The 27,045-nt window shown below is 43.2% G+C and overlaps 1 protein-coding gene across 3 annotated transcripts in view; it reads left to right on the top strand.

Annotated features, from left to right (window-relative positions):
- The window catches only part of PKP2 (plakophilin 2), a 101,833-nt gene extending 79,665 nt beyond the window's left edge, over positions 1-22,168 (top strand). For all 3 annotated transcript variants that reach the window (XM_056797380.1, XM_001363606.4, XM_056797378.1), the window contains exons 8-13: positions 1,781-1,945; positions 3,205-3,378; positions 4,659-4,812; positions 14,924-15,113; positions 17,128-17,215; positions 18,701-22,168. In XM_056797380.1, the coding sequence (XP_056653358.1) occupies positions 1,781-1,945; positions 3,205-3,378; positions 4,659-4,812; positions 14,924-15,113; positions 17,128-17,215; positions 18,701-18,769 (840 nt within the window). In that variant the 3' untranslated portion in view covers positions 18,770-22,168. The remainder of the gene's footprint in view (positions 1-1,780; positions 1,946-3,204; positions 3,379-4,658; positions 4,813-14,923; positions 15,114-17,127; positions 17,216-18,700) is intronic.
- The last annotated feature ends 4,877 nt before the right edge of the window (positions 22,169-27,045 follow it).

The following is a 27,045-nucleotide window of genomic DNA, read 5'->3' as shown; positions in this document are numbered from 1 at the left end:
CCAGTACAAAACCTCGTCTACTTCATACCTTACCATGGTATACAGCCTTGGGCCCCAGTCTCATTCCACACTGGATTTGTAGCCCAGCTGTAGACTCAGTACTGTACAGTTGCTAATGTTTCTGCTCCCAGAATAGTATGTAGTTTCAAGCACCATCCAGGTCTTGTCCACACCACCTCTGGCCCCAAAGACTCCTCCTTCTGACCCCCTGAGAAGCTTTGGACTGGGAAAATGTCTCATCCCAATTTTGTGTTGGTTCCAGAATTCAGTTTGATGCATTATTCTTACGTTTTCTGAAGGAGAATGTTGGCTGTTACCCATCCTCATTTCTCCTTATCTTCCCTGGTTACAACTCTGTCTGATAACCTTTAGTTATCATTGAGAGAAAATTGGACCATATACATCTTGCTAGTCGATTAATGTAATTGCTATGAAGTGACCAAGCGACCCAACCCTCCCTTGGCTTTCCAAGGATAGTCAAGGTAGAGAGGTTTACAGCTGCAGAGCATACAGCACAGTATCATACCACCATCTGACACAATGGAAGGTAAGATTGAGAATAAAAAATGTTCTAAATATTTTATTCACTCTACGGTATTTATGGTACTGTCAATTTCATTTGTTATGAAAAGGGAATACTATCTGAAATAAATTGTTTTATTGAGATGTTGGCACAAAAAGGTCACAGAATTCAAGGGAATTACCAGTGAGTAAAAAATGTTTTGCATGTTACCAATTTTATTTTGTGTACTGCATTTTAAGGATATTTCATGGTTACTGTGTTAGGAAAAGTGCATATTATCAGAATGAATGTTTTATTTGTAGAATTATATGCATAAAAGTGTATTTTCAGCAATCTTTAACAAAGGATTACAGTTTTTGGTGATCATGAGAACCCATTTTCCATAGGTTCAACATATCAATCAATACTTTCATGCCATCTTTCTAGGACTGTTATCTCTGTGAAAATGGAGAATTGATTTCACCTTGTATATACTTCATATTTACATTTATGTGTATTTGTTGTATCCTCCCTCTCTTCCTAACCCACAGTAGAATGTAATCTCCCATTCAGCTAGAAACTATTTCATTTTTGCCTTTGTTTTATCAGTACATTTCTTGCACATTGTAGGTACTTAATAAACATTTGTTTTATTAAAACACTATGAGAATTTATGCTTCCCTGATGTGACCTTCAAAATCTTAGAGTTATCTCTACCATAAAGCTTCAAAATGCAACCTTAATGAAGGACAGGGAAAGCAGTGGGAATAATCATTCCTTCACCTCTTGCTTCATTTTTGTGAATAACCCTTTCCTTCCATCTTAGAATCAAGTATTGGTCCCACCGTAGAGGAATGGCAGTGGTTAGGCAATTGGAGTTAAGTAACGTGCCCAGGATCCCATAGCTAGGAAGTGTCTGAGACCAGATTGAAGATCAGGATCTTTGATCTCCTAGCCCAGATCTCTAATCACTGAGCCACCCAGCTGCCCCAATCCATCTGGCTTTAAAAAAAGGTGCTTAGCAAAACTTAAAGTGCTGCCAGAGGAAAATAAGGGAACCCTCCTCCTCTCCCTCCCCCAAAGAGGGTTGATAGTCCATGAGCTATTGTTTGTGAAATGATCTGGTTGTTGAATTTCATCACAGAGTTCCTGCAAGTTCTGTTCCTTAAACAGCCCAATCCAAGGACCCGCCAAAAACAAACACCGTGACTTTATGACTGAAGACATGAGTAATGAGGTGGACCTGCTAACATCAGCATCCATCTCCTCTTTCCTTAGGCTACAGAGAACTGTGTGTGCATCCTTCATAATCTTTCCTACCAGTTGGAGGCAGAACTCCCGGAGAGATATTCACAGAGTAACTACATTCAAAACAGGAATATCCAGACGGCCAGCAGCAAGAGTGTCGGGTGCTTTGGAAGTCGAAGCAGGAAAGTGAAAGAGGTATGTGTGTTGGCCACTTGCTTGTATATAATACAGGCTTCTGATCCCTCTCAGCTTGCTCTGCAGGCTTGAAGCAAACAGTACGGGCTCGTTACATTCGCAAACTCGACACTAAAGAGCCCCGATGCGCTCCAGACTCTGTGAGGTCCCCTCGTGAGCCGCTGAATTCTTTTACTCCAGCAACCTCCACGCCTCACTCACGTCACCAGGCATACAGTCAGCATTGAAGGGGAGTTGCTGGTGCCTTGATTTTGAATCCTGAATATTTTTCATTTACTTCAAGGAAATCTGGGAAAATCCATAACATTTGAACACAGATTGGCCGTATCACAAAGTTTTCTGTTGCTCATTTGAAGAAGAAGCCTCAGATTATGTGTCTGGTTCAACTATTCTCTGAAATAAATTAACTTTAATGATGCACTTTGGCCAAAGAAGAGTTAAAATTGATCATGATTTTAATCCTTAATCATTTTAAAGAGTAAAAAGTAATCTGTAATGACTTGTCCAGTTTATGTTCCCCTTGGATAGGCCACATGGCAGAGGAGAAATGGGACTCGATTTGAAGTACAAGAGCTGTGTTCAAATCTTGCCTTGCCTCTCTCATCTGGACCAGTTAGTGAGTCGCCTCTCTTGACTTGAGTTTGCTCACCTATAAAAGAACTTACTTTTAAGGCCCTCCCATCCAAACGCATGATCCAGAGCCTTCCCTTAGTATTTGGGTGGCTGCTTTTCACTAGGGATTTACCAACCTCACAAAAGGCATTCCGGGTCAGCCTCTTCCTAGTTTCTTGTATGCCTACGGGGTGCTCCTGGGGAAGTTTCGAAGAGGAAATTTCCTCTTCTGGAGGAGTAAGTTGAGTTGAGGCACTGGCGAATGCTGGAATCAGCTTGAATCGGATGAGTGCGGAGCTGATTTTCATGTAAATAAAAACTTGTGTTTCATGTACGCCTCAGAAATGGGCAAATGCTCCAAAACGACGCCTTGATTTAGTGTTTGTCGATTTTTTAGACCTAAGGGAGTGATGCAAAGCAGACGAACCTTAGAGGTGCCATGTGTGCCTTGGGTGGCTCTGGTTGTTGAGCACATTCCTGGGAAGAGGAACCTTCCACTCTCTCTTCCTCTGTTTCCGTCACCAGCCCTGCTTCTCCGATCTTTGTTTCTCCTTTAGAAAACGGGAGCGATCTCTTCTCATGTGAGCAGATTTGCAAGCGTGGTTGAAATATGCTCATTCTAGAATCTGTTGTGTTTGCCTGACTAGCAATACCAGGACATCCCGTTGCCGGAGGAAAAGAGTAACCCTAAAGGCGTGGAATGGCTGTGGCACTCCATTGTGATAAGGATGTATCTGTCTTTGATAGCCAAAAGTATCAGGAACTACACGCAAGAAGCCTCTTTGGGGGCCCTCCAGAATCTCACTGCAGGAAGTGGGCCGGTGAGTCTTCTTCCTTGTTCGCGCTTTTGTCAAAGGAAGAGAAAGAGCCTTGAATTCAGCTTATCTTTGTCTGTGAGCGCTATACAGATTTCTGAGCCGCACGGTCAGTTCTTGGCTGTTCCTTCCACCAGTGAGTGAGGCTGCGGCCCATTTAAAGCTGACCGCTAGAAAGCATGTCGGGGTTGGCTTTGGGATGCACGTCGATAGTTCTCTCTGGATGCGGTTGTCTGTACTGAGCTCTGAAATGGCTAGATTGATAGAATCCTGCCTCCCTCATTCGTGGCGCCATTTTGGTGTGTTGGAGCCCACTGGCCCCACTTCTGAGAGGCTGCTCGTTTTACCAGGGATGCTTCTGTAACATGTGGCTGTGCTGGAGCTGTTCAGTCAATGGTCCTCTTTCTAAAGTGAACCATGGCCCCTAGTCAGGGAGAAGCACAGCACAAGCCCCTTGGGGGTTCCTGGGCCACAGTTTGAGGAAATCCCTCCCATTCCCAGAATCCTCGAGGGAGCTGGACAGTCGTGAGCCACCCTCGGGACCCTGCAGGGCTGATGAGCACAAGGGCAGGCTGGGAAAGTGGCTCCTCTCCAGTCATCTCCTGCTAAAGCATTCCCCTCTATAATTCCGGGGCGCACCTCACACCTCCTGAGCTTCCCGAGGTCTTTCCTACCTCAAATCAGACGATCTCTCCCTCTCCCTTAATACATGACTTGAACCTCCTTCTGTAGCTCAGCCACGTTCCATTTCAGCCAACCTTGGGACCGAGAAGGTTCCCATCAGGACCTTGTCGGGGAGTTCCGCCTGGTCCGAGGCTTCTCGTCCTCGTCCTCGGCACCAGGGTGGCAGTCACTAAGCTTCTCCCCAGGACAGAGGCGGTGATGCTGGTGATCCCAGGTCTGGACGCTGACCTCGGGAAATCTCCCACAAGTATGCCTGAGTGTCCAGACTTGCCCTGGGGACCCCAACAAGGCCACTCTCCGTGCACGGATACCCCACCTTTCCCATCATTCCTCTTCCCCACTTGTTGCTCTTTTCTGTCAGTGCCCTGGATCCAAGCAGCACCAGGGCAAGGGACTGGAGCTCTGAGGTTAGCCTGCCCGAGGCTCTGGGTCTGCTCCCGAGCAGGGGATCTCCAACGGGCACTTGGGCTGACAACGGCATTTACTCTTGGGGGCTGAGAGCTGCGCGGTCATTACTGACAGACAGTTCTGAAAACGTACCTCTCAGCTCGCTGGGAGCTGAATGCCCCCCAGAGCCCTGATAGCGTGTGCCTCCTGCCTAGATGCCGTCTGCCGTGGCCCAGACCGTCGTCCAGAAGGAGAACGGCCTCCAGCACACCAGAAAGATGCTGCACGTAAGTGACTTCAGCGTGAAGAAGACGGCCGTCTCCCTGCTCAGGAACTTGTCTCGGAACTTTTCTCTCCAGAATGAAATTGGTGAGTATTTCCCGAAACGCGTGGAAGAATCTGTGTTTGGTGTATTCAAATCCCCAATTGTTGTGGAAATAGTGCAAGAAAGGGGAACAGAAAAATCTTCAGTCATTGAATAATGTAGAATATGGTGGTTTTGTGCCTAGGATTTTGGTTGTTTGGGATTCATTAGAATTAAATGAAATTCACTTTTAATTTTTATTTATAAATTTATTGATTGATTTATATAACGTATTGCTTCTAAGGCAGAAGAGTGGTAAGAGCTAGGCAATGGGGGTTAAGTGACTTGTCCAGGGTCACGTATTCAACAAATTCCTTTTTTCCTCATGCCACTTAGTTCTTTATTCCTCCTTGATTTAGTCACATAAACTATTGAAGAAGTTTCCATTGCCCTTTGGGTCGCACATGCATTCCATTTTTCTTTGGGGAGTCCGTAATCGGGACTCTCAGGAGTTGTGACGGTCCACGGTTTTGGGCCACATCATTTCAACAGCAGAATGAATAGTGCTGTAAAAGAGATGGCTTTGGGGTCAGTAAGGATCCTCTAAGATCTTGGCTATCATAGTGCAGTTTCCCAAACGCAATCCAGCCTCATACGGTCTTCCTTTTCAGATCTGAGTCCAATGTACTGTTTTTCTGTGATACCTCTCAGGGCATGGGCATGCGTGGACTAACTCAATGGGGTTCCCTGTCTGCCTTCCTGCTCGCCATCACTGGGGCACCATGCCCTCTGCATTCATGTGGATTTCCCAGTGTAGACGAGTCGGTCCATCTCAGTTTAGTGCCAGCTGGTTTCGTTGAGAAGACCTTGTAGCATTTGGGGGATCAGTTGTAATTAACAGTACATTTCCTGTAAATAGACATAGGTAGGGGATTGGGGAATCTCTTCATCAATAGATCTCACTTCTATTTGGACTTCATCTTGCATCTCCAAGGCACTGGCAAACGTTTCCCTATGTTAAGCTTTTGATACTCTCCTTCGTTTTTGTTCATCTTCAGTGGATTGGTGAATCCAGATAACTTATCTCCAGGGTCCCCCGTGTCATGGAATCTTATATCATTTTAGCACGCACGATAGCAAACGCCTTCTTCAAAGAGAATTTTTAAGGCTGCAGTTTGCTGTACCAAGTCAAATGATTTTCAGTGATTAACAAGCAAACCTGAGTATGATCGTCTCTGCACCTCTCAGTCATCGGGATGCTGTGGGCTGTTATAGAATGTCATTTCTAAAATCCAGACAATGAGCTGCTGTTCAGATTGTATTTTGTAAATAGTTCTCTTAATGCCTTTTGTCCTTATGTCAGGCATTGCCCACCCACCCTTAAGACTGACTCAGTCATTGCCCACCCACCCTCAAGACCAAGATTTTCTTTGTGCCCACAAAAAGCAATGAAGGAAAAACAAAAAACTGATCTGACAATGTACAGACAGTATTCCATGTAGCCATCCCTCTTCTCCCTGCTGCAGGTATGTTTGGTTGTTGATGCTGCAGGAATTTCAATAGTTTTTTTATTTCTCAGTTCAACTCCCTTCTGGTAATCTTTTTTACCGCCTTCCCTTCCTCTTAGGATCAGTGCTGTGTACTGGTTCCAAGGCAGAAGAGCTGTGTAAGGAATTAAATTTAGGGGTTTGACTAAATATGTGAGAATTCTAAAATAATACGGTGGGCACAGATTGAAAATATTATAGCTCAAGTCAAAATGACTATTAATACAAAGAGGTGGAAAGAGTGAAAATAAAGAAATGTAAAAAAAAAAAGGGTAGAGAAGATGTCTAACCTATTACACTAAACACTGCTCTGGTGCTTGGCTCAGCCCAGTAGGGCTTGTTAACCCTCAACTGGAGGACCTGGTGCTCCACCCACTTGGCTTCCTCCAAGAGGGGAAGGCCTCTCAAGAACTAATCTCTCCAGAAGCCAGGAAAGGAAGGCCAGCTACTCACTCACCCAAGAGCCATTGTCCAAGTCCAAAGTCACCTCCAAGAGGCAGGTCACCAGCTGAAGCTCCAAGCTGAAGACTCAAGCCAAAGACTTTTAGGACTTTTTATAGTCACCTCCTGTCCCTTCCACTCTTCACAGCTTCCAAACTACCTAGCACTGCCCAGGGGGGAAGTGTCTGTGGGATCCACCTCTCATCCTCTGAAGTGTCAACTCTTATCAAAGGATTCACAAGTTTCTGATTGATTTGGGTTAAAAGGGCAGAGCTCTCCAAGTAAGTGACTTGTGAATTTTCTTAACAAAGTGTTAAGAAAGGGTTTCTTAGATTGATTAACTCAAAATAGACAAAGAGAATAAAGAATTTCCTTTCACAACTGTAAGGGCTAGGAAACGGGGGTTAAGTGACTTGCCTAGGGTCACCCAGCTAGGAAGTGTCTGAGGCCAGATCTGAACCCAGGACCTCCCATCTCTAGGCTTGGTAATCTTAATTATTTATTTTTTTCTTGAGTTTGCTGAGTTTCACTCTATATCAGTCAAACTAAGCTTCCTAGAATTCCTCTGAGACGCTGTGTCGTGTTACACAATAATGTTCCATGACATGTAGTATATGCTGCAGTGTTTTTAGCTGTTCCCCAGCAGTTGAATATCTCTTTTGTATCCAGTTCTTTGCTTCCAGAAAGAGTGCTATGTAAATGTTTTGAGATATGCTAGACATGTTTCTGCCTTTGATTTTTTTGAGCCAGAATTCCCAGGAAAGTCAAAGAAGCTCAAAGATCCTCTTAGTAACTTCTTGTATAATTCCAAATTGAAATTGCACTTTTCAGATCCTCTAATTAGGCATGAGTCCAAGTATCTTGCTCTAGCCCCTGAAACATTGACTCTTCCCATCCTTTCTTATCTTGCCTGTTTTCCCGGGGCATTTTCATTTTAATTTCTCTTGCTCATAGTCCTTTGGACCAGGCTTGATGTAGTGATTAATGTTTACAAATGTCTTCTGGAAACTCTTTGCTTGAACCTGCTCAATTTGACCAAAAGAAAATGATTTGTGACTAGATAGCAGTTAGTGACAGTGAACTACACAGAAGATGACACTCTTAACTTCCAGATCCCAACTGCAGCCAATCAAAAAATAATCAAACCTTGTGCATGAATCCTGGAGAACATGAATACCTTCACCAGCCCCCACAGCCCAATGGCGGGGAAAACAAGTTAACTCAAACTCACAGTCTTGTGCTTAGAGCAGGAGATTACAGTCCGGCTCCAGTGACTCTTACTAAACACACCGTAGTCTATAAAAATGAGGAGGCACAGATTCTCCCCAATCCCATGGGGAAAGGATGAGAGCCGAAGAGTCATTGGGTTGGCTAAAAACTGCCACCATGTGGCTGAACGCCTCTACTCCCCCCAGCTTCAATGGCTCCACCTTGAAGACCCACCAGTCTCTCCATCCAACTAGCAAAACTGCAGAGGTGCTGAATTAGCTAGCAACTCCTTCAAACATGAAAGCCTGTGAATGAGTCAGAAGTGCTCTAGAGCACGAGAATTTATAGGAGGGAATGGAATGGCGTATCTTTAAATTAAGGACCTCAAGCTGCAACCCACTTGAACCTCATGACAAAAGAACCAAAAGACAGATGTTCAAGAGAGTCCTTTGAGACATTTCGGAACAACAAAAACAACCCAGAAGTGAACAAAATATTCAGCTTTCGAACGCCCCCAAAGCTCAAGAAAGGAAAATACGTTCAGTTATCAAGAAAAGAATAAGCAATAAGTTATCTCATTCACAGTTAATTGCCTTAAAACAATGAGAAAAATATACCTGTGGTGTACAAGATAAAATAGAGACTCGAAGGATGAAAAATCACAAAAGAATATGCATATCCATAAGTACCACACAGTACATGTACAAAAATAAAGCCTTGCTTGGGCATAAAGAAATTATAAAAGCAAAGGAGCAAAAGCACTAAGTATACAGTAAATGTAGGAAAAGAATAATTACTATAGGGAGCATAAGCTAATGCTACACACCTTAAATGGAAGCTTAATAATGACATGCCGAGTGACGAGTAATTCCTAGAAGTAACCAATCATTATGTTTAACAATGATCATTGATAACAGAATGACCAGAATTTCTGGGAAAACTATCTCTTCAGATCCTTTCATCCCATAGGTATTGGAGGATGGCCTTTCATGTCCTATATTTGTGTCAGTTCCCTTAATATTTTTAGATATCATACCCGTTCATAGTTCCCCTATTTTGCCATTTCTATTTTTCTTCTAATATATTCATGTGATTCTTGCAAAAACCTTTTTTGTATTATTTTGAATGGACCACTTTATCTTTCTTGATGGGATGCCTTTATCCCTTGCATGGTTAAGAATGCGTCCCATAGCCATGGCTGGGAAAGGTACCTCACAATGTTTTCTACCTTCCTCCTAGGGCAGCCTTTGATATGCAGGTTGCATATCTAGACTGAGTTCGTGGAAGATATTGGTTTCATTCCAATTTCTTATGAACTGCCTTCAATATTCTCAGAAATTCTTTTCAAAAATGTTGTCCCTCTCTCAGTAATTTAGGTTTTGTAGTTTTTCCTATTATAGAATACTTTTTTCTACTGCTTCTGTTTCTTGCTTGTCTACGCTGTTCTATATATACATCTAATTTTCTGGTTTTTAGCCAAAACCAAATAATTTAAGTGGTTTCAATGTTGGTCTTGTAATACTATCTTCCCTTCCTTCTTATTTTCCCCTCGTTGTTTCTCTTGGGAGTTTAGGCCTTTTCTTCTTCCAGATTGTTATGATTAAAATTCTCTGGAGACCATGTCTTAATTTTATAATCATTCATTAAATAGCAGAAAGCAGGCCAGAGAGAAAGACAGACAAAAATATAGACAGATATTCGTCATGTGTTGCCAGCTAGCTCTTACACATCTGTCTTTGTGAGCAGCTAAACCAGCCCAGAAACAGACAATGTGCACTCCTGAGTCCCTGGTTCCAGGAAAATGGGCCCACTTCCTTCCTTTCCATCAATTTCTGCTCTTCGGGATGTCCCTGCCCTGAGCCCTTCTGACTGGAGGACTCGGACCTCGGTCCGGACCACAGAGCATTGAGAAGTGTGACTCCCAGGATGGCTGACTTCCTTACCTAAGAGAACCCGGATTTACAGATAAAACAAAGCACTTGTCTCCACCTGGTCAGTCTTTACCAAACCCAAAAGATTCCACCCTTGCCCTTAGAGAGGTACAATTTGAGCTTCATCAACATCAAACTCTATTTTAGCTTCAAAATCAACAGGTTGTTTTGGGGGGCCAAAAAGGAGTACAAATTAATAGTAACTTTTCCCAAAATGAATGCTATCATTTTTTCTCGTTCCAAAAGTACTTCCTTAGAAAATGCTTTACATAGCACTAAATCTCTAAATCGATTTAGGTGGGATTGCCATGCCTGCACCATCATTAGCGACTCTCTGAACTACTGAAGTGTCCCTTCATTCCTGTACAGAGTTTTCATTCTCATAATTTTATCAAGGATGTAGATAATGTGCCTGCATAGACGATTGTCCAGAGGCTTTGTCGAGATGCTTTGGGGTGGTAATGCTACTCGGATTTCCCCCCACTCTTGGAATCTCCCCTTTTAAAATATGTCAGAAGTTGATAACTGAATCTTCCCATTTGTTCCCCTTCCCCCGCCCAGACTTCTGTACATATTTGCTCATGCCCAGCAACTCTTTCCAGTTCTTCCCAAGTGCCATTGCTAATTCCTATGATGATTAAAAATTCCAAGAGCCTGGGTTCTGCATAAGAAAATCGCTAACAATAGCCAGCATCGATCGATGATCAAAGACAAAGAAATTCTGCCCTGTGATCATTAAATACAGTGCTGGAAGCTCTTTATTCCGCCCTCCCCTAACCATCCCATCCAACTGAGGAAGTGTCTATCATTCTCTTAGTCCCTCCCTAATGCCTTGATTAAGGGTGGGAAATCCCACGTCCTGTCATATGATCCCAATGACCAGAAGGAGAAATCCATTTCTGCCTGCATAGGAGTCCATGTCAATACTTTTCAATGAGAGATCCACGGACTCTGTCGTGCTATGTGCCTGGCATCGCCTAAACTGGCTCTTATTTACTGGGCAAGCTGCAACTCATAATCTCACTTTTCTGTCATTCTACAATAGAAAATACTCTAGGTTGGGGCATACCTTGGATTAACCACAGTGGAACCAATTCACTATATTAGGAAGAAACGTCATCCTTCATCTATTGATCGTTAAGAGCATGGAGTCCGCAGGAAGTGGTCTTCGTGACGTTGCTAAAGAGAGTCGATTTCTGAAGACGCATTGGCAGATCTGCGCCACGCGGTGTCCACTTATTCTCCTTCTATTCCACTGACAACTTCCCTTGGCATGTCTCATTTGAGTCACAGGCTAACCTCTGAGGTTGAAGCAATATTTAGCAGGCAGCGAGTGTATAAAATGCTGCAATTGGAGCCAGAACCCTTGGGCACCATTAGGTGTGTTCCCTTAAGCCAGCCAGTTAACCTCTGGGAATTAGCTCCCTCCTCCGTATAATGGAGATGATGACAGCACTTGCTTCCCTGGTATTAGGAGAACCAAATGAGGAAAGAGGTTAAAGCTCTTCGTAAATCTTCAGGAAGTTAATAGTCATCTTCCATATACTGCTTTCATAATGAACCCTAATTGTATGTTGTCTTTGCCATGACAAAGCCAATAAATCAAGTGTTTCTTCCCTTTTCATTGGTTTTGGGGGGCCCTCACTGTGGTGACTGCTTAGATTTCCCACCTAAAAATGGCGAAAGAGCCAACGGCTTTTCCTTTCATTTATTTCCCTTTTGTTCCACCCAACAGCTTATTTAGGTAGGCTAGATTTGCTGCTGCTACAGTCTACTATGATGTCATCTTATCTTCACTTTCATCTAATCTGATACTGATTTTTGACCCATTTTCGGACCATTCAGTGGAATTTCATACGTAAAACAAAAGTAAATGAAGATCATTTGAAAGAGACATATATTTTCTGGTATTGCTAAAATCTGGTATTTTTCCCATTGCTCCAGGGAACTGGAAAATTGGAAGTTCTGTTGGGATTTTTGTTTGTGGTACTGGATCAGAGATGGCAATAAAGGCAATTAGATACCCAAGTCTTTCATGGTATTGTTTTAGTTTAGCCAAAGACAGTATTTGACAAAAGTGCTCCAAATTTAAAGGAAAAACTTCAGGAATGGAAAGTCTTTCAATGAATTTATGATTCATTGTACTATCAAAATGATTAAGACATTCTCGTTAGTGTCCTCTGTGGTCTTCAGTCACACCAGGGAAGATGTGATTCCCTTAGATCTGGGGTTTTTTATTTCTTGAAATGAAATGTCTCATCCTTAAAAAATATTTCCAAAGAAAAATTGCTTTCATATTCCATATGAATAAATTATGCATGTATATAATATACATACCAAATATAAATGCCGCATATCATGAAGATATGCTATCATAAATCGCTGCTTAACACATATTACAGATATGTGTATGTGTATGCATATATTCACACACAGAAAGCCATGCACATATGTATATGTGTATCAGGATTCAGTTGTAAACCGTGAAATAAGGAAGAGTTGTAAAGTTCTGAACTAGATTTCTGGTCTTTCCATTATTTAGCAAAACAGTTTTTTTCCAGTAAACTACTCGTGCTTTGATTTAAGCTATTATGGGCTACTGATTGAAAGGTCCTTGAATTTCACACTTTTTCATTTCACAAGAGGGGTTCAGCTATTACTTCCATGTCATTTGTTGGATCACTCAATGACTTTCATCTTGGATCGATTTCACTGACTTCTCTCTTGGTACACTTTTCTTTTGTAGTCTTGTCCCATTCAATATCAAAGTGCCATCATTTAAGGACTTTACCACTTTAATAGTAGAAATCCCCACCCCCAGTTTCTGAACTGAATATTTGTGTAACTAGTCTTTTATTATTCCTCCTTATTATTGAAGTTTTTTTCTGAGATCAGAATTTATTATTACAAGTAAATTTTAAGCCCATATTTCTGCCCTCGAGTAAAAGTTTCAAATATTGTTGATGCTAAATGAGAAGAACTTGGCAATGATGTTGATGCTCACATGGTCAGGGTCACAGTCATGGTCAAGTGGCAGGAGCATGAGTCCCAAGGAAAAATGGAAGGGGAAAGGGTAATGAGAGCATTGCAAGAAAATGATGAAAAGAGAATTAAAAGCCTGGTAAAAGAGGCACCCTAACTAATATTGAAGAAAACACATTAAAAGCAGAATTGAGCCAATGGTAAAAGAGGCACAAAAATTCACTGATGCAAAGAACTTCTTAAGCAGCAGAATTAGCCAAATAGAAAAAAAGGTGTGAAACATTATTGAAGAAAATAATTTCTTAAAAATTAGATTTCACACCTTTTTTCCATTTGGCCACTTCTGCTGCTTAAGGGAGCCAGTGGCTCCATGAGACATCAAGAAACAATAAAATGATATCAAAAGAATGAAAAAAATAGAAGAAAATGGGAAATATTTCATCAGAAAAACAAATGACCTGAAAAGTAGATTGAGGAGAGATAATTTAAGAATTATGGACTACCCAAAAGCCATGACAAGAAGGAGAAGGAGAAAGAGAAGAAAAAGAACCACCTAACCATTGTACTTCAGGAAATTATTAAGAAAAACTGCCTAATATCTTAGAGATCCAGAGGATTAAATATATATTGAAAGAATCCCCCAATTGCCCCCTGAAAGAGATCCTAAAATAAAAACTCCAAAGAATATTAGAGCCAAATTCCAGAGTTCCCAGGTCGAGAAGAAAATATTCCAAGCAAAACATAGAGAAATAATTAAAATATTGTGCAGCCACAGCCAAGATCATTTAGTGATCTTCCATGTAAAAGGAGTAAAGGGCTTGGGATATGATATTACAGAAGGCAAAGGAGGTAGAATTACAACTAAGAATAAACTACCCAGCAAAACTGAGTATAATCCTTTAAGGAGAAAAATGGTTACTTAATGAAATAGAGAACTCTGAAGCATTCCTGATGAAAAGCCAGAGCTGAAAATAAAAAATTTGACATTCACAACAAGACTAAATAGGAGCATAAAATGGTAAACATGAAAATGAAAGAATAAGGAATTCAATACAATGCTATGTGAGAAGGTGATTCATGTAACTCTTAAAAACTTTGTCATTATTACAGCATGTAAAAAGAGTTTATGTAGACATTGGAATTGGTTTAAAGAGGAATCACTACACACACATATGTATATCGAGATCTATCTTACCCAATAGGAAAATAGAAGGAGAAAGAAGTGGAGGTGATAAAAGAGAGGACAGATTAAGGAAGGCAGTGGTTAGAAACAAAATAGGCTTTTGAGGAGGTACAAGATTTAAAAAAGGGAAGAATAAACAGAAAAAAATAGGATGGAGGGAAATAATCATAACTGTGAGTGTGAATGGGATGAGCTCACCCATAAAATGGAAGCAGATAAAAGAATGGATTAGAAACCAGAATCCAACAATAGGTTATGTACAAGTGATACACTTGAAAGTTAAAGATACAGATAAAATTAGAATATAGATTTGTAACACAATCTAATATGCTTCAGCTGATGGGTGGTGATATCCACTATAGGAAACTGGGTTAGATACTTAATTGGCTGTCTTTAAGTATCTCAGTTTCCTATTGTGAAGGGAAGGCAAGCCTAGAGACAGGAGGTCCTGGGTTCAAATCTGACCTCAGACACTTGCTAGCTGTGTGACTCTGGGCAAGTCACTTTACCCCCGTTGCTAAGCCCTTCCTGTTCTTCTGCCTTAGAACTAATACACAGGACTGATTCTAAGATGAAAGGTAAGAGTTTTAAGGGGGAAAAAAAGAACACTATATCCAGAGTTTTTGAAGACACCAAGAAATAGACTTCCTGCTCTGAAGGCACATACAATCCAACCGGAGAGAAGGAGCAGAGATCTATGAAAATGAATAATTAAAAGAAATATAAACAGGAAGAAATAAATACAGTTTCGTGAGAACTTGTGTTGAAGGCATCAGAATTATTATTATGGATTTTATTAACCTATTTTTATAAACTCCAATTTGAGCTTCAATTTTGGGGATATAGCAAATGTTTTTAATCAATATTGTGCTTTCTCTTGCAGCTAGAGAGACTCTGCCTGATTTGGTTTCCATAATTCCTGACACAGTACCAAATTCTGATCTGCTCATTGAGACTACAGCTTCTGCCTGTTACACCTTGAACAATTTAATCCAGAATAGCCAGCAGAATGCCCAAGATCTTCTGAATACCGGAGGCTTTCTGAAGATTATAGCTATCAGTGTGGGTGACAGGTGAGTCGTCTTGGAAGAGACCTTAGACGTTCTCTCTTCTAATTTGGCATATTAATGAATCCCTTCAAGAAATAAGTAAATATTATCTCCTTAAATACCTCTATTGATGATGAACTCACTCTCCAAAAAATCCATTTTTGTGACTAAATTCTGCCTTATTTTGACCTGAAATCTGCCTTCTACATATTTCCTTTTCCCTTGGATTAACTTAAACAATTATAATCCTTCTTCCATGTAAGTCTTAAAAATATTTTAAAATGATGATCATGATCCTACATCACACACACACACACACACACACACTCACTCACTCGAATTTCTTTTAAGTAATACTCTCTGCACATATCAGAGACTGGTTCTTTCAGAATGTCTAGGTGATATGACTAGTGTGGAAAGGGAATAAGTATTTATATAGGATTTCCTATGTGCCAGACACAAACAAACAGAGGGGAAGTGACTTGCTCAGGGTCACACAGCTAGCGTCCGAGGCTAGATCTGAATTTAAATCTTCCTGACTATCCACTGCCTTACCTCGTTGCCTCAAACGGAAACAATTAGGATCTAGCCCTTTGCCTTCAGGTAAATGAAGAAGTTGTCATCTCAGATGCTTCCATCTCTATTCGATTCTGAAAAATCTACAGGAACCAAAATCCTAAAGTTCTTGGCTGGTGTTTCATTGCGTAAATATGTTGATTTTCCCTGGAACCCCCGGTTGTGCCTCTTACAGTCAGACTGGGCAGGACGGAAAACAGGTCTTAGTTTGCATTAACAGCACCGTAGAAATGTAGACCAGACCAAAGTAACTGAGGAGGAAGGAGCAGGAAGCCAGCTAAGATCCAGGTAACCTCCCAGAGGACAAGGGCCCTAAAGGTCTCAATATGGTTTCCCCACTCCCATCTGAAAAGCTGACCTCATGCCAGTTGGCCAGAGGCAAGTATAGGGAAATGTGAATAACAGATAAATCCTGTTTCCTTGGCTTTGTTCATCATCTCCTCCCATAATGCCTCTTTCTGGATTCCAGCGTCCTTTGGCCTCCCAACTATAACACTCATACCCATCATGCTTCCGTGGTGCCAATGAGGTAGCAGTCATGGACTCCATCCCCACATGGGTAGAGCCATTGGTCGTGCCATTAACATCACACACTGATGCCATTTGGGAAAAGGGAGGCTCCATATGGATCGCCTCAAATCCCTCTTCATCATGCGACAGGGAAGAAAGTAGGAAAAAGGCAAAGCCGACACCCTAGTAGTTTGGGGTAAATCGTGTCAGTCCTGGTTCAAGAAAGAACATTGGCCGCCATTACAACCCCTGGGTATTTGGGGGAAGAGCTCTGACTCCTGTCTAGGGGGGTCCAGATCCCTCATTTCTAGCTCGAAAGGCTGAACAATTCAGAAGCAAACTGCTTGTGGCAGGGGAAACAGGGAGTCAGTAAGCCCGCCAGTACAGCCCTTTCCAGGTTAGAACAAATCTGGCTTACGGCACACACAGGAGCCAAACGCTCTAAGAAGCCATTATTGTAATAACAGACAGACGGCTGTGACCTGTAGGCCTGGAAATGCAGACTTGTTAGCCCCCAGACCCTTTATACAGCAGCAACTTCTCCTGGTGCTGAGATCTCCTGTGCTCAGGCACAAGGGAAACAACAGGGAACATGTCAGCCTCTTCCAAGCTGGCGGAGCCCTGGACGAAGTCATCACGACGACCCTCGAGATCGGTATTATTTCCCCCATTTTACAACATGATGGAATGAGGCAGACCATTCAGTGACCGCCCAGCATCGGGCCACTCTAGTCAGTGTCTGAGGCAGGATTTGAACCTGGGCTTTTCTGACTCCGGCATTCTGCCCACGTCAGCACTGTCGTAATCCAAGTAAAACAGAAATGCCTCTCGTCACGGTGGCATGGAAGGGGCACAGCCCGAAGCCGTGAGGCCTCTCCAATGGCCAGAGGGCTTCTCTGCAGAGCTTTCATTTCCCTTGGGAGAATGTGCTCTTTTCTCTTCTCTTTTGCAGCTATCTCTCCAACAAAGCCAGTAAAGCAGCTTCGGTGCTGCTGTATTCGCTGTGGTCTCACGCTGATCTCCACAACGCCTACAAGAAGGTAAGCCGGCTCCAAGGAATGAGACCCCACAGACCTCTTCTGCCGGTCAGCAGCCTCGTCCGTTCCTGAGCTGATCAGAACCTTCATTTTACAAAGGAGGAAACTGAGGCTCAGAGGCACTAAGTCACTTGCCCAGGGTCACAGCTAAGCCCCCTCACTTCAAGTTCTTTGCTTTTTTACCCGTTTCCTCAAGGAATGGCTGGGTTCCTCCCAGGGCCTCGAGCAAGTCCCAAGCTAATCCTGGCAGCCTATTTTCTGCATTTCAAGTTACTGAATTAAGTACTCGCTGCAAGGTAACAGAAACAAGCCCTAGATCAAAAGGTAAATGTTCTTGGGCTGTTACCAAAGTGGATAGAGAGCCAGGCTGGAGATGACCCTGGGGAGTCACTTAACCCCTGTTGTCCAGTCCTTACTGCCCTTCTGCCTTGGAACCGATTCTTGGGATCGATTCTGGGACAGAAGGGAAAGTCTTCAAAACTGAGGTCCTGGTAAGACTCTCCAGATAAGATGAAGATGATTTTCTAGACTCCGAAGGCCAAAATTTCTTGTGATGAGGTAGACTGGAGAAATAGACTTATGGCTCTAGTCCATTGCTTGGGGGTCTAGAAAATGGGCTGATCTTGAAGTTCTTGGCTTAACCACAGACTGACTGAGATGCGGGGCTGTCATCCCTCCTACAGTTTTCTCTCTTAAACTGGCAGTACTAAAGCCTACTTTATGGCATGTGCCTAAGAATCTTGGAAATAAGACTCTGTGTTTGAGCTTCAAGTCTGTTTCGAATCCACCTTCTGGAGAAACTGATTTTCTTTTTGTGGGAAAGAATCTTATTAAAGGTCAGAGGAGAGAGAGAAAGTGTGCCAACCTGAAGAACAACCACTGTGGCCAAGAGAATCGTTTCTGCATCCACTGTGGCTTCTTCAGGGTCCAGCCTCTCCATTTGCTAGACTACTCATACCCTTGACTTCTCCTTCCCTTTCCCAATGTCTCTCCTCTCACTGTGTCACGCCCATCATCCCTCTCCAGGGTTAAGGGAAAAGGAAGAACAGCCGGCCTCGTGCAGGCGGGCAAGATCTTGGAGACTTAAAGGCTTCAGGAGAGAATGAAGTTATGAGTAGTTTCCCTCTCCTCCCCCCAACATTGGGACTTGGCTCTGGAGATAAAATTCTATTGGAACCGATGGCCTTAAATGGAAATCCTCTGAAAGAGAAAGACTTCTGAAGGAAAGATTGCACCTAAGAATTTCCTGAGTGCTTCTGGAGTTCCTGGTCTTGGATTTAGCCTGGAGCCCAGAGAAGCTGTAGTGCTCTGAAAGATGGGAGGAGCCATATTCCCCAGTGGTGGGGCTAAATGCCTCCTCCTCCTCCTTCTCCTCCTTGTCCTCCTCCCCCTCCCCCTCCTCCTCTTCCTCCTCCTCCTCCTTCTCCTTCTCCTCCTCCTCCTGTGAAAACTTCTCTTACTCATAATGCCTTTTTTCTTGTCTCAAAGGCTCAATTTAAGAAGACAGATTTCGTCAACAATCAGACCATCAAAGCCTACCACTCCCTCAAAGACTGAGAAGCACGAAGCAGTGGTCGCAGAGACAGCCAGGACTGCCGCCCAGCTTGTCCATGTCACACTGGTCAACTGCCCTGAGATTTCAGAGGAAACAGGCTGCTTTTTATGCCCATCCCAGAAGGCTCCCTCCTCCAAAGCCTATCCTATTGCTTACCCTTTGCTCTTCTATTTGCATCTTGTCCCGGGTCCCTTGAAAAGAGATGATCAGAGCCTAGAATATTGAATTTCTGCTCGTACCCTTGTGGAAGCTGACCTTTCGCACTGCAGACCAGAGGGTTGTCTTGCCAGGCCATCCGCACTGCACAGGCTACATTCTCTTTTCTTTTCCATCTTGAATCCAAGATGAACCAGTTGCACTCTATGGCATCCTCTTCTATCAGGTCCATCGCCCAGCCTTGAATTACTCCAGCCATCCACTGACTTCACCCTTGCTTATATGCTCCTGAAGGCCGCTGAAGAATTTCTCCATTACTGCACCAAGGCGATCCTTTTATGGCTCCTTTATTTATTATCCTTCTCATGGGAGCAGCTCTTCCAGACATTTGGTTCTCTGTCCAATCTTCCATCGCTTCCTCTCTCCCTTGCCTCTTAGCTGAGAACTTTGCCATTTGCAAAGTGTCTTCTCTTCTTCCCTGTTCCTCATCTCATATCATCCAGATGCCATCTCCCTCCATCTCCTCCTCCATTCAGGTTTCATATGGAAAGATCTCCAAAGCAAATGTGTACCAGTGATCCCAGTTGATCCTCTTCTCCCACAGACCCCCCTTTATCATTCCTACTCTGACTAATCTTCAGTCTTTCCTTGTTGATGGGCCGCTTTGCTACCACCTACAGACACACTTGTGTCTCTCGGACCCTCAGAGATGCCACACTTGAGCCATCCATTCTTGCTAACTCTTGTCCCTTTGGGAGCAAATGGCCTTGAAAAAACTATCCAGACCCACCATCTCCATTTCCATTTCTTCTCTCTTCTTAACTCTTTACAGACTCACTTCTTACTTCTTAATTCAGCTAAAAACTTCCTCTTCAAATTACGAGCAATTGATGAACTGCCAGATCTAATGGCCTCTCCCCACCCCTCAGTCCTCTCCATCGCTCTTCAGACTCGGAGAAGCTGCACTGTCCATTGCCCTTTCACCCCCGAGAGATTTGCCTCCTTCTGAGCTTTCCTGACCATTCCTTCTCGGTTCTTCTCCTGCTCTCTGAACGGTCCTTCTCTGCCTCCTTTGCTGGATCTTCATCCAGGTGAGACTCACTAACCACCTGGGTCTTTTCTCCTTCCGTACTGTTTCACTTGGTCGTCCAACCAGCTCCCACCGATCTGATGATCATCTCCGCGCTGAGGATTCTCAGGTCTTCTTATCCAGGACTAACGTCTCTCATGTCCAATTGCCTCATAGACGTCTGAACCTGGAGAGCTCGCAGGAATCTTTGCCTTCGCCTGTGGACTCGTGGTCTTTCCCCCAAACTCTCTCGCGCTCTTCCGGTCATTCAAGTCACCATCTCGGGGCCTCGTCTCCTCCTTCTCACCAACCATATCCAATTGTTTGTTGAGTCTTCTATAAAATTCCCCCTCCTATGACACTGACCCCATCCTAGTTCAGGCCCCCATTGCCTCGCCCCTGGATTATTCGACAGCCTGCTGGTTGATCTGCCTCCAGCCTCTCCTTAAGTCCAATCCACCCTCCACTTAGCTGTCAGACTGATTTTCCTAAAATGCAGGTGTGACCATATCACACACATTCTCAGTCAATAAACTATCAATGGCTCCCTATTACCTGCAGTATCAAATATAAAATTCTGTTTGGCTTCAAAAGCCCTTCATATCATGGCCTCTTTTTATCTTTACAGTCTTCTTCTTCTTAAAAAACCCTTACCTTCTGCCTTAGAATCAGTACTATGTATTGGTTCCAAGGCAGGGGACAGGTAAGGGGTAGCCAATAGCGTTAAGTGATTTGCCCAGGGTCGCACGGACACGCCGAAGTGTCTGAGGGCAGATTTGAAACCAAGACTTCCTGCCTCTAGGCCTGATTCTCAAGCCACTGAGCCACTTAGCTGTTCCCCTCCAGTCTTCTTGCATCTTACTCACCTACATGCACTCTGTGATCCAATGACTCTTGTTTCCTTGCTGCTCTGTGCACAGGAAATTCCATCTTCAGACTCGGCTTTAGCGTTGGCTGTCACCATCGAATTCATCGAATGATTTGCCTTCTAGCTTCCCTGGCTGCCTTCGAAGTCTCATTCTCTATAAAAAACTTCTATGGGTCCTCCGTAATCTTAGTGCCTTTCTTCTAAGACAACCCCCAACTTCTGTTGATGCACACATACACACCATACATGTATGTACAAAAATACATGTGTTTGTGTGTCTTTTTTGTATGTAGTTGTTAGCATGTTGGCTCCCTGAGTAGACTGCGAGCTCCTTGGTGACAAGGACTTTTTTCTTACCCTTTCTTTGAAGCCCAAGGGCTTCACATAGTTTCTAACACATAGGAGATTAATAAATCCTAGCTGACTAACTCATTAATTTATCCTAGCCATGGAGAGTAGGAATTAGCATGGTCCCCTCCCTCAGGAATGCCCTGAAATGGAGCTGGACAAAGATATTAGTGGAATGAACAAGGAAGAAGGCCATTAGTGATTTGAAATATTACCCTCCCCCCCTTTTCCATGTTTTAGCGTCTCTAGACTTGTTTCTGTGCCCTTAATCGCTGGTATCCTCTTTGGGTTACATCCTCCTGAGTAAAACCATAGAGAAATTCGAAGAGAAATCTCGCAAGCGAAAATCTGCCGGAGAATACTTTCTGCGGCTTTGACTCTCCTCTCTTACATGAAAGTACAATCGAGCACGCCCCAAGCAGCATATGTGGAAATGAAGGGTGGAAAAGTTAAAAACTGGCAATCGCGAGTGTGCCGTGTTTCCGGCTGACACAGAGAAGTAGAGTTATCTTCCAAAGAGGCCGCGTTCCCATTAATTAGCAAAAGGCCCTCACGTCATGCCAGCAATGAACTCAAGTTGGAACAGTTCTAACAACACGGTGGCAAGCCGTGTCCACAATCTCCATCCCCAGAGATGTGTCGAAGGAGGAATGGGAGCCATCCCTTTCTGGGTGGGTGGGCAACGTGATGTGTCTTCCACGGACAGAGGGGCAGAATTTTGTATTGAACAAACAACTCCGTAACTCAAAGTCTGACTCAGTTCAGCCTTCAGAGAACAAGGCCAAGCCACTGATCCTCATGGGACCTAGTCCTTTGAAGTAAGGTGACCTAAGAAAACTCTAGAAAGGGGAGAATGATAGTGATTTAGGAAATTGGAAACAGGAAGCAAGAGGAAAAATATTGCTAAGTGTTTGTGTTCATGCTGTCCTAAAATAAAACTTGTCATTGAGGCATGTTCAACGCTCTGTGACTCTTTCATGTTTACTGATTTGCTATTTGCTTCTCCAGCTCATTTTACATATGAGGAAACTGAGGCAAACAGGGTCAAGGGCTTGCCCAGGGTCACACATGTATCTGTGGTCAGATTTGAATTCAGGTCTTCCTGACTCCAAGCCTGGTGTTCTATCCACAGTGACAGCTAACTGCCCTCAAAACTGACGTTGTAAGCACATTTGAGATTTTCTTGCCAGAGATACTGCAGTGGTTTGCCATTTCCTTCTCCAGCTCATCGTACAGGTGAAGAACTGAGGCAAACAGGATTCATAACTTGCCCAGTGTCACACAGCTGCTAAGGGTCTGAAGCCAGATTTGAACTCATGAAAATCAAGTCTTCCTGATTGCCAGCCTACTGCTTCATCCATGGTGTCACCTAGGTGTAAGCGGAAATAGATTTCTATAGATAATCCACTGAAGCAGTTTGAAAAGGACCAGGAGCTTTGCCACTGTCCTCAGCCAGGATGGCTGATTCAACTGAGGCAGAGCGGAGAGAAGACCTAGACAAAAATGGGGCGTGGAGTTTGAAAAGCAGACCAGGACGATAGTGATCAGACTTTGCCTTTTTCAGTGCCGTTCTGAGAGCTCCTCGGCCCCAACCACTCTTGAGATCCTTGAAGAACACAGAACTTCATGGCTGCAGAAAACAGCAACACATAACAAAGAATACAAACCAGAACCAAGCGAGGCAGCATTATTCCCTTTAGGAGTGTGCAGAAAACAGGGACAGCCAGGTGGCTCCGTGGATGGAGAGTCAGTCCTAGAAATGAGAGGTCTGGGCTTTAATCTGGCCTCAGACATTTCCTAGCTGTGGGACCCTGGGCAAGTCACTTAACCCCATTGACTAGCCCTTATTGTTCTTCTGCCTTTCAACAGATACTTAGTATCTATTCTAAGCCCAAAGATGAGGATTTTTTTAAAGTATGCAATATGTAGCCTCAACACAAAATTTCAGACTGGAAAAATTAGCAAACAATAAAGAAACTCCCAGTAAAGGGCTATTGGGAAAAAGACAGACAGAAGAGATCAATAAATCAGAAACATCTACAAGCAAAGCCTACCAGAAAAATAAAACTTGGCCACAGAGTCTTCTAGAATTCTGGGAAGAAATGAAGTCAGAATGTTGTTTAAATCACATGGCAAATAAAAGCTTTAGAGGAAAGGATTAGAAAAGAATCTGCTTGACCAAAGATTTGGGAGGAGAATTAAAAGCTGAATAAAATTCCATCTCTTGGTGCAGTATCTCATCAATCCCACCAGGATTGGTTTTGGTCTCTTTGACTTTGTGCTCAATTGGCACCGTACAGGTTAGCTTTGTGGTTCTTTGGCACTGTGCAGTGGCTCTTTTTGTATTCCCTTCTCCTGGAATCAGGCATAATCATTAAGCAAAGTCCCATAATTTTAATGAATGGCAGGTTTCTATAGTCTAAAGCTTTTGAGTATGCATTGCCATTAGAGCTAATGGAAATTTTAAACTTACCCTAGTACAAATCAGAAAAACCTTTTAATACTGGTAACATGTGCTTTGAGTTCAAAAAATGAAAGAAAAAATGAAATTCAAACACTGCATTGCACATACAAGGAAAAAAATAAAAAATGGTTTAAAAATCAAAAATATATAGCTTACAATTAGTGACACAACATGTCAGCCAAGGAGGGGTAGAATACAAAGGTTTCTCACCCAAAAATGAGATCCATTTCCTTTTTAACTTGACTATGATCCACAGTGTGAGTGAAAATGATTTTCACAAAGTAACAGATTTATAAAAACAGTAGTACAGTAGGTAATGCACATTTAAAGAAATACCAAAATCCCCAAATCATAATAGCCCAGTTAAATGACAATAGCAAACAAACCCACTATCATAGGATGCACATGGGTTGCTGTGTGACATTTAAAAAACCTATGAACTTATAGATACTTGCCATAAATTCTCTATATGTAGTCAATCTTTCAACCTTGGCAAAGATATTTTTAACGAAATCTATTACTGCCATCATTCCAAATTTGGCAGAATAGCCTAGAAAAAAAAAAGCACAAACCTCTGTACTGCTGATGAAAACCTTTTGGTTCTAAAATGTCACCAAGAATCTAGATTGTTCTGGTGGAAGGATAGAGTAGAGTAAGCTGAAGAGTTACAAATATAAAAATCCCATTTTGGAGCTACTAGGCTTCACAGGAAAAATCATTCCCACCCCCCAGATGAGATTATAACCCATTTCAAGGTAATTAAGCCTCTTGGGAAACCTCCCTCATTCTGCTATGAAACTGTAACAGTGTAAGAGACCTGTCTTTATATGTCCTATCCATTACATGTGGAGCCAAGAACTACAATAGTGAAAATCACTTCAGATCTCTCATCCATCACATTTTTAATAAATATGGAGATGGGGAAATACAACAGTGCCATTGCACTCCACTTCAGCTACTAACTCAAATACTTTTCTAATGGCTTTCCTCGCACACATCATGACCTCTAAAGTAAGGTTTACAATAATAAATAAAAATGACCCTAAAACAAGTGGCTAAAAGGATGAAAATCCTGCATTGGTAACTTGCTTGTTTTTAAACAGGAGACTGCTGGACAGTTGCTCCATTTCTCCATCAAATACATTTGCAAGACAGGAGGAGTCTGTTTCATGGAAGAACATTTTGGTCCAGTAACACAAACACAGTAACCAGCCTTTGATCACTACAGCAGCAACAACAAGGATGCTTTCCGTCTACCTGTGTATCTTGTGCAACAGGAGTCATCAACCAGTCTACTTCAACACATCCAGGGCTGAACTGTTTGCTGAGAATAGCAGGCTTCCTCACATTTGTTATAATAGAGTTGTTGGGTTTCTTAATTTGTATAAAATATGCCATCAATTTGTTTTTAAATTATAACATCTGCAAGGAAGCTTACTTAGCTTCTGAATCATTATGTCACGCTGAAAATTTAATTTTAAAAATGGCATTTTTAACCCGTGGTTCATTGTATTGATTTAGACACGATAACAGTCACCCCCACCTCCAGCCCTGCCACCACCAAAATATCACCCTTTCAGTGCTGGCTTGTCCTGAGCAAGATAAAATATCAGCATAAATTCTTGTGACAATAATAACAAATTACTAAATCCAATTAAAAATGAAAATGAACCCAGTTCATTTAAGTGCCTCACAAGGGAATGTCACCCAATGGGTCTCCTGGATTGCCCCCACCCTTTCCAGGCCATGTATACATGTCTCTGGGCCTTTAAGGCATAAACATTCGGGATCCCTTCTCCCCAACCAAGGCCAACTGCACCTACACCTGCCTGCTGGCCATTCACTCAATAACCTCCTGCATGTTTAAAGATTCATCAGAGCCCAAGAAGTCTCCCACAACAGAGATATTGGATTATGATCCACTGTGAAGGACTAAACTAGTATAAGCAAAATAAGATCCCAAGGTCACCCACCCCAAGTGTTTCTGATAAGAAATGCTCTCCACAGCTAAAGTCGGAATTGTTGGAATCTGATTACAGATCAAAGCTGGCCACCTTTCATGTTATTTCCGCCGTGAGTTTTTTGTTGTGTGTTTGGTATGTCTTCTGTCATGACATGGGGAATATGGAAATATGTATTGCACGAAAACATTGGTATCACCTATAACAGACCATTTACTACCTTGGGGAGGGGGAGAGAGAGAATCTGAATCTCAAAATGTCAGAAAACAATTGTAACAAAGTGTTTCTACTCATTTAAAAGAGACAGACAGACAGAGACAGAGAGAGAGAGAGAGAGACAGAGAGAGACAGAGAGACAGGGACAGAGAGAGAGAGGGGCCGAGAGAGGGGGACAGAGAGACAGAGAGACAGAGACAGGGAGAGAGAGAGAGACAGAGAGAGACAGAGAGAGAGACAGACAGGGAGAGAGAGAGAGACAGAGACAGGGAGAGAGACAGAGAGAAAGAGACAGAGAGACAGGGACAGAGAGAGGGGGGGACAAAGAGAGAGAGAGACAGAGACAGGGAGAGAGAGACACAGAGAGAGACACACACACACACACACACACACACACACACACACACAGAAAAGTAAGGAAATCTCTGTCCTGTTCTGCTCCATCTCCTTCTCATGTCTCTGGCCTGGCGCTGGCAGTTCAGGGAGTCGCCACATGAGTGCCACATGGCTAATTGCTATAATCCATCTCTCTGCGGCTCTAGGACAGGGGGAGAAGAGGGCTGGGTTTCTCACACACTGAATTCCGTCAAGCCCAGAAGCTTGTCTTGTCCGTTCCCTCAGTTCTTCTGCTCTCGAGCTTTGGTGGCACAAAGTACTTCCTCTGGGTTGGCCATCGGGAGGGCACCTGGAGTGCAGCTCCATTGCGGGGGTCTGTCAGAGTCTACAGCTAGGAGTCCCATCTCCATGGCTCCCAAACATGTGAGAGGAGCCTTGGGTGTGAGGTTCGGTTTTGCTTTGCTTTGACTGCTGCAACCTCACTGCTCACAGCATGAGCTGAGGGAAAGGTGCTGAACTCATGCAGATGATGCTTCAGCAGGATGCTGAGGGAACTCGGGGCTCTAGGGTGGAGGGCAGGTGGGGGCACCGTGGAAACATGAAGGATGACAAGTTCAGAGACTAAAGATGGAGCATCTGACATCAGAAACAGAAAGCAGGTCAAGCTGGCTGGATCTGAGAACAGTCTGTAAGCAACAGCAGGACACAATGCTCAACAGAGACAAAGGAATGGGCGGGGGGGGGGGGGGTGAAAGGGCGGTAGGAACAGGTTCTAGATCCCTAGGACAGCTGTGAGACCCCCAGGTGAGCCCAGTGCTTTCTTCTCATGGTTAATAGGTATGAAGGAAGCAATGAATGTT

The sequence above is a fragment of the Monodelphis domestica genome, chromosome 5 (genome assembly GCF_027887165.1).
Source record: "Monodelphis domestica isolate mMonDom1 chromosome 5, mMonDom1.pri, whole genome shotgun sequence".
NCBI classification, from domain to species: domain Eukaryota; kingdom Metazoa; phylum Chordata; class Mammalia; order Didelphimorphia; family Didelphidae; genus Monodelphis; species Monodelphis domestica.
Note: the sequence above shows the minus strand (reverse complement) of the source record. Positions and strands in the feature narration are given on the sequence as shown.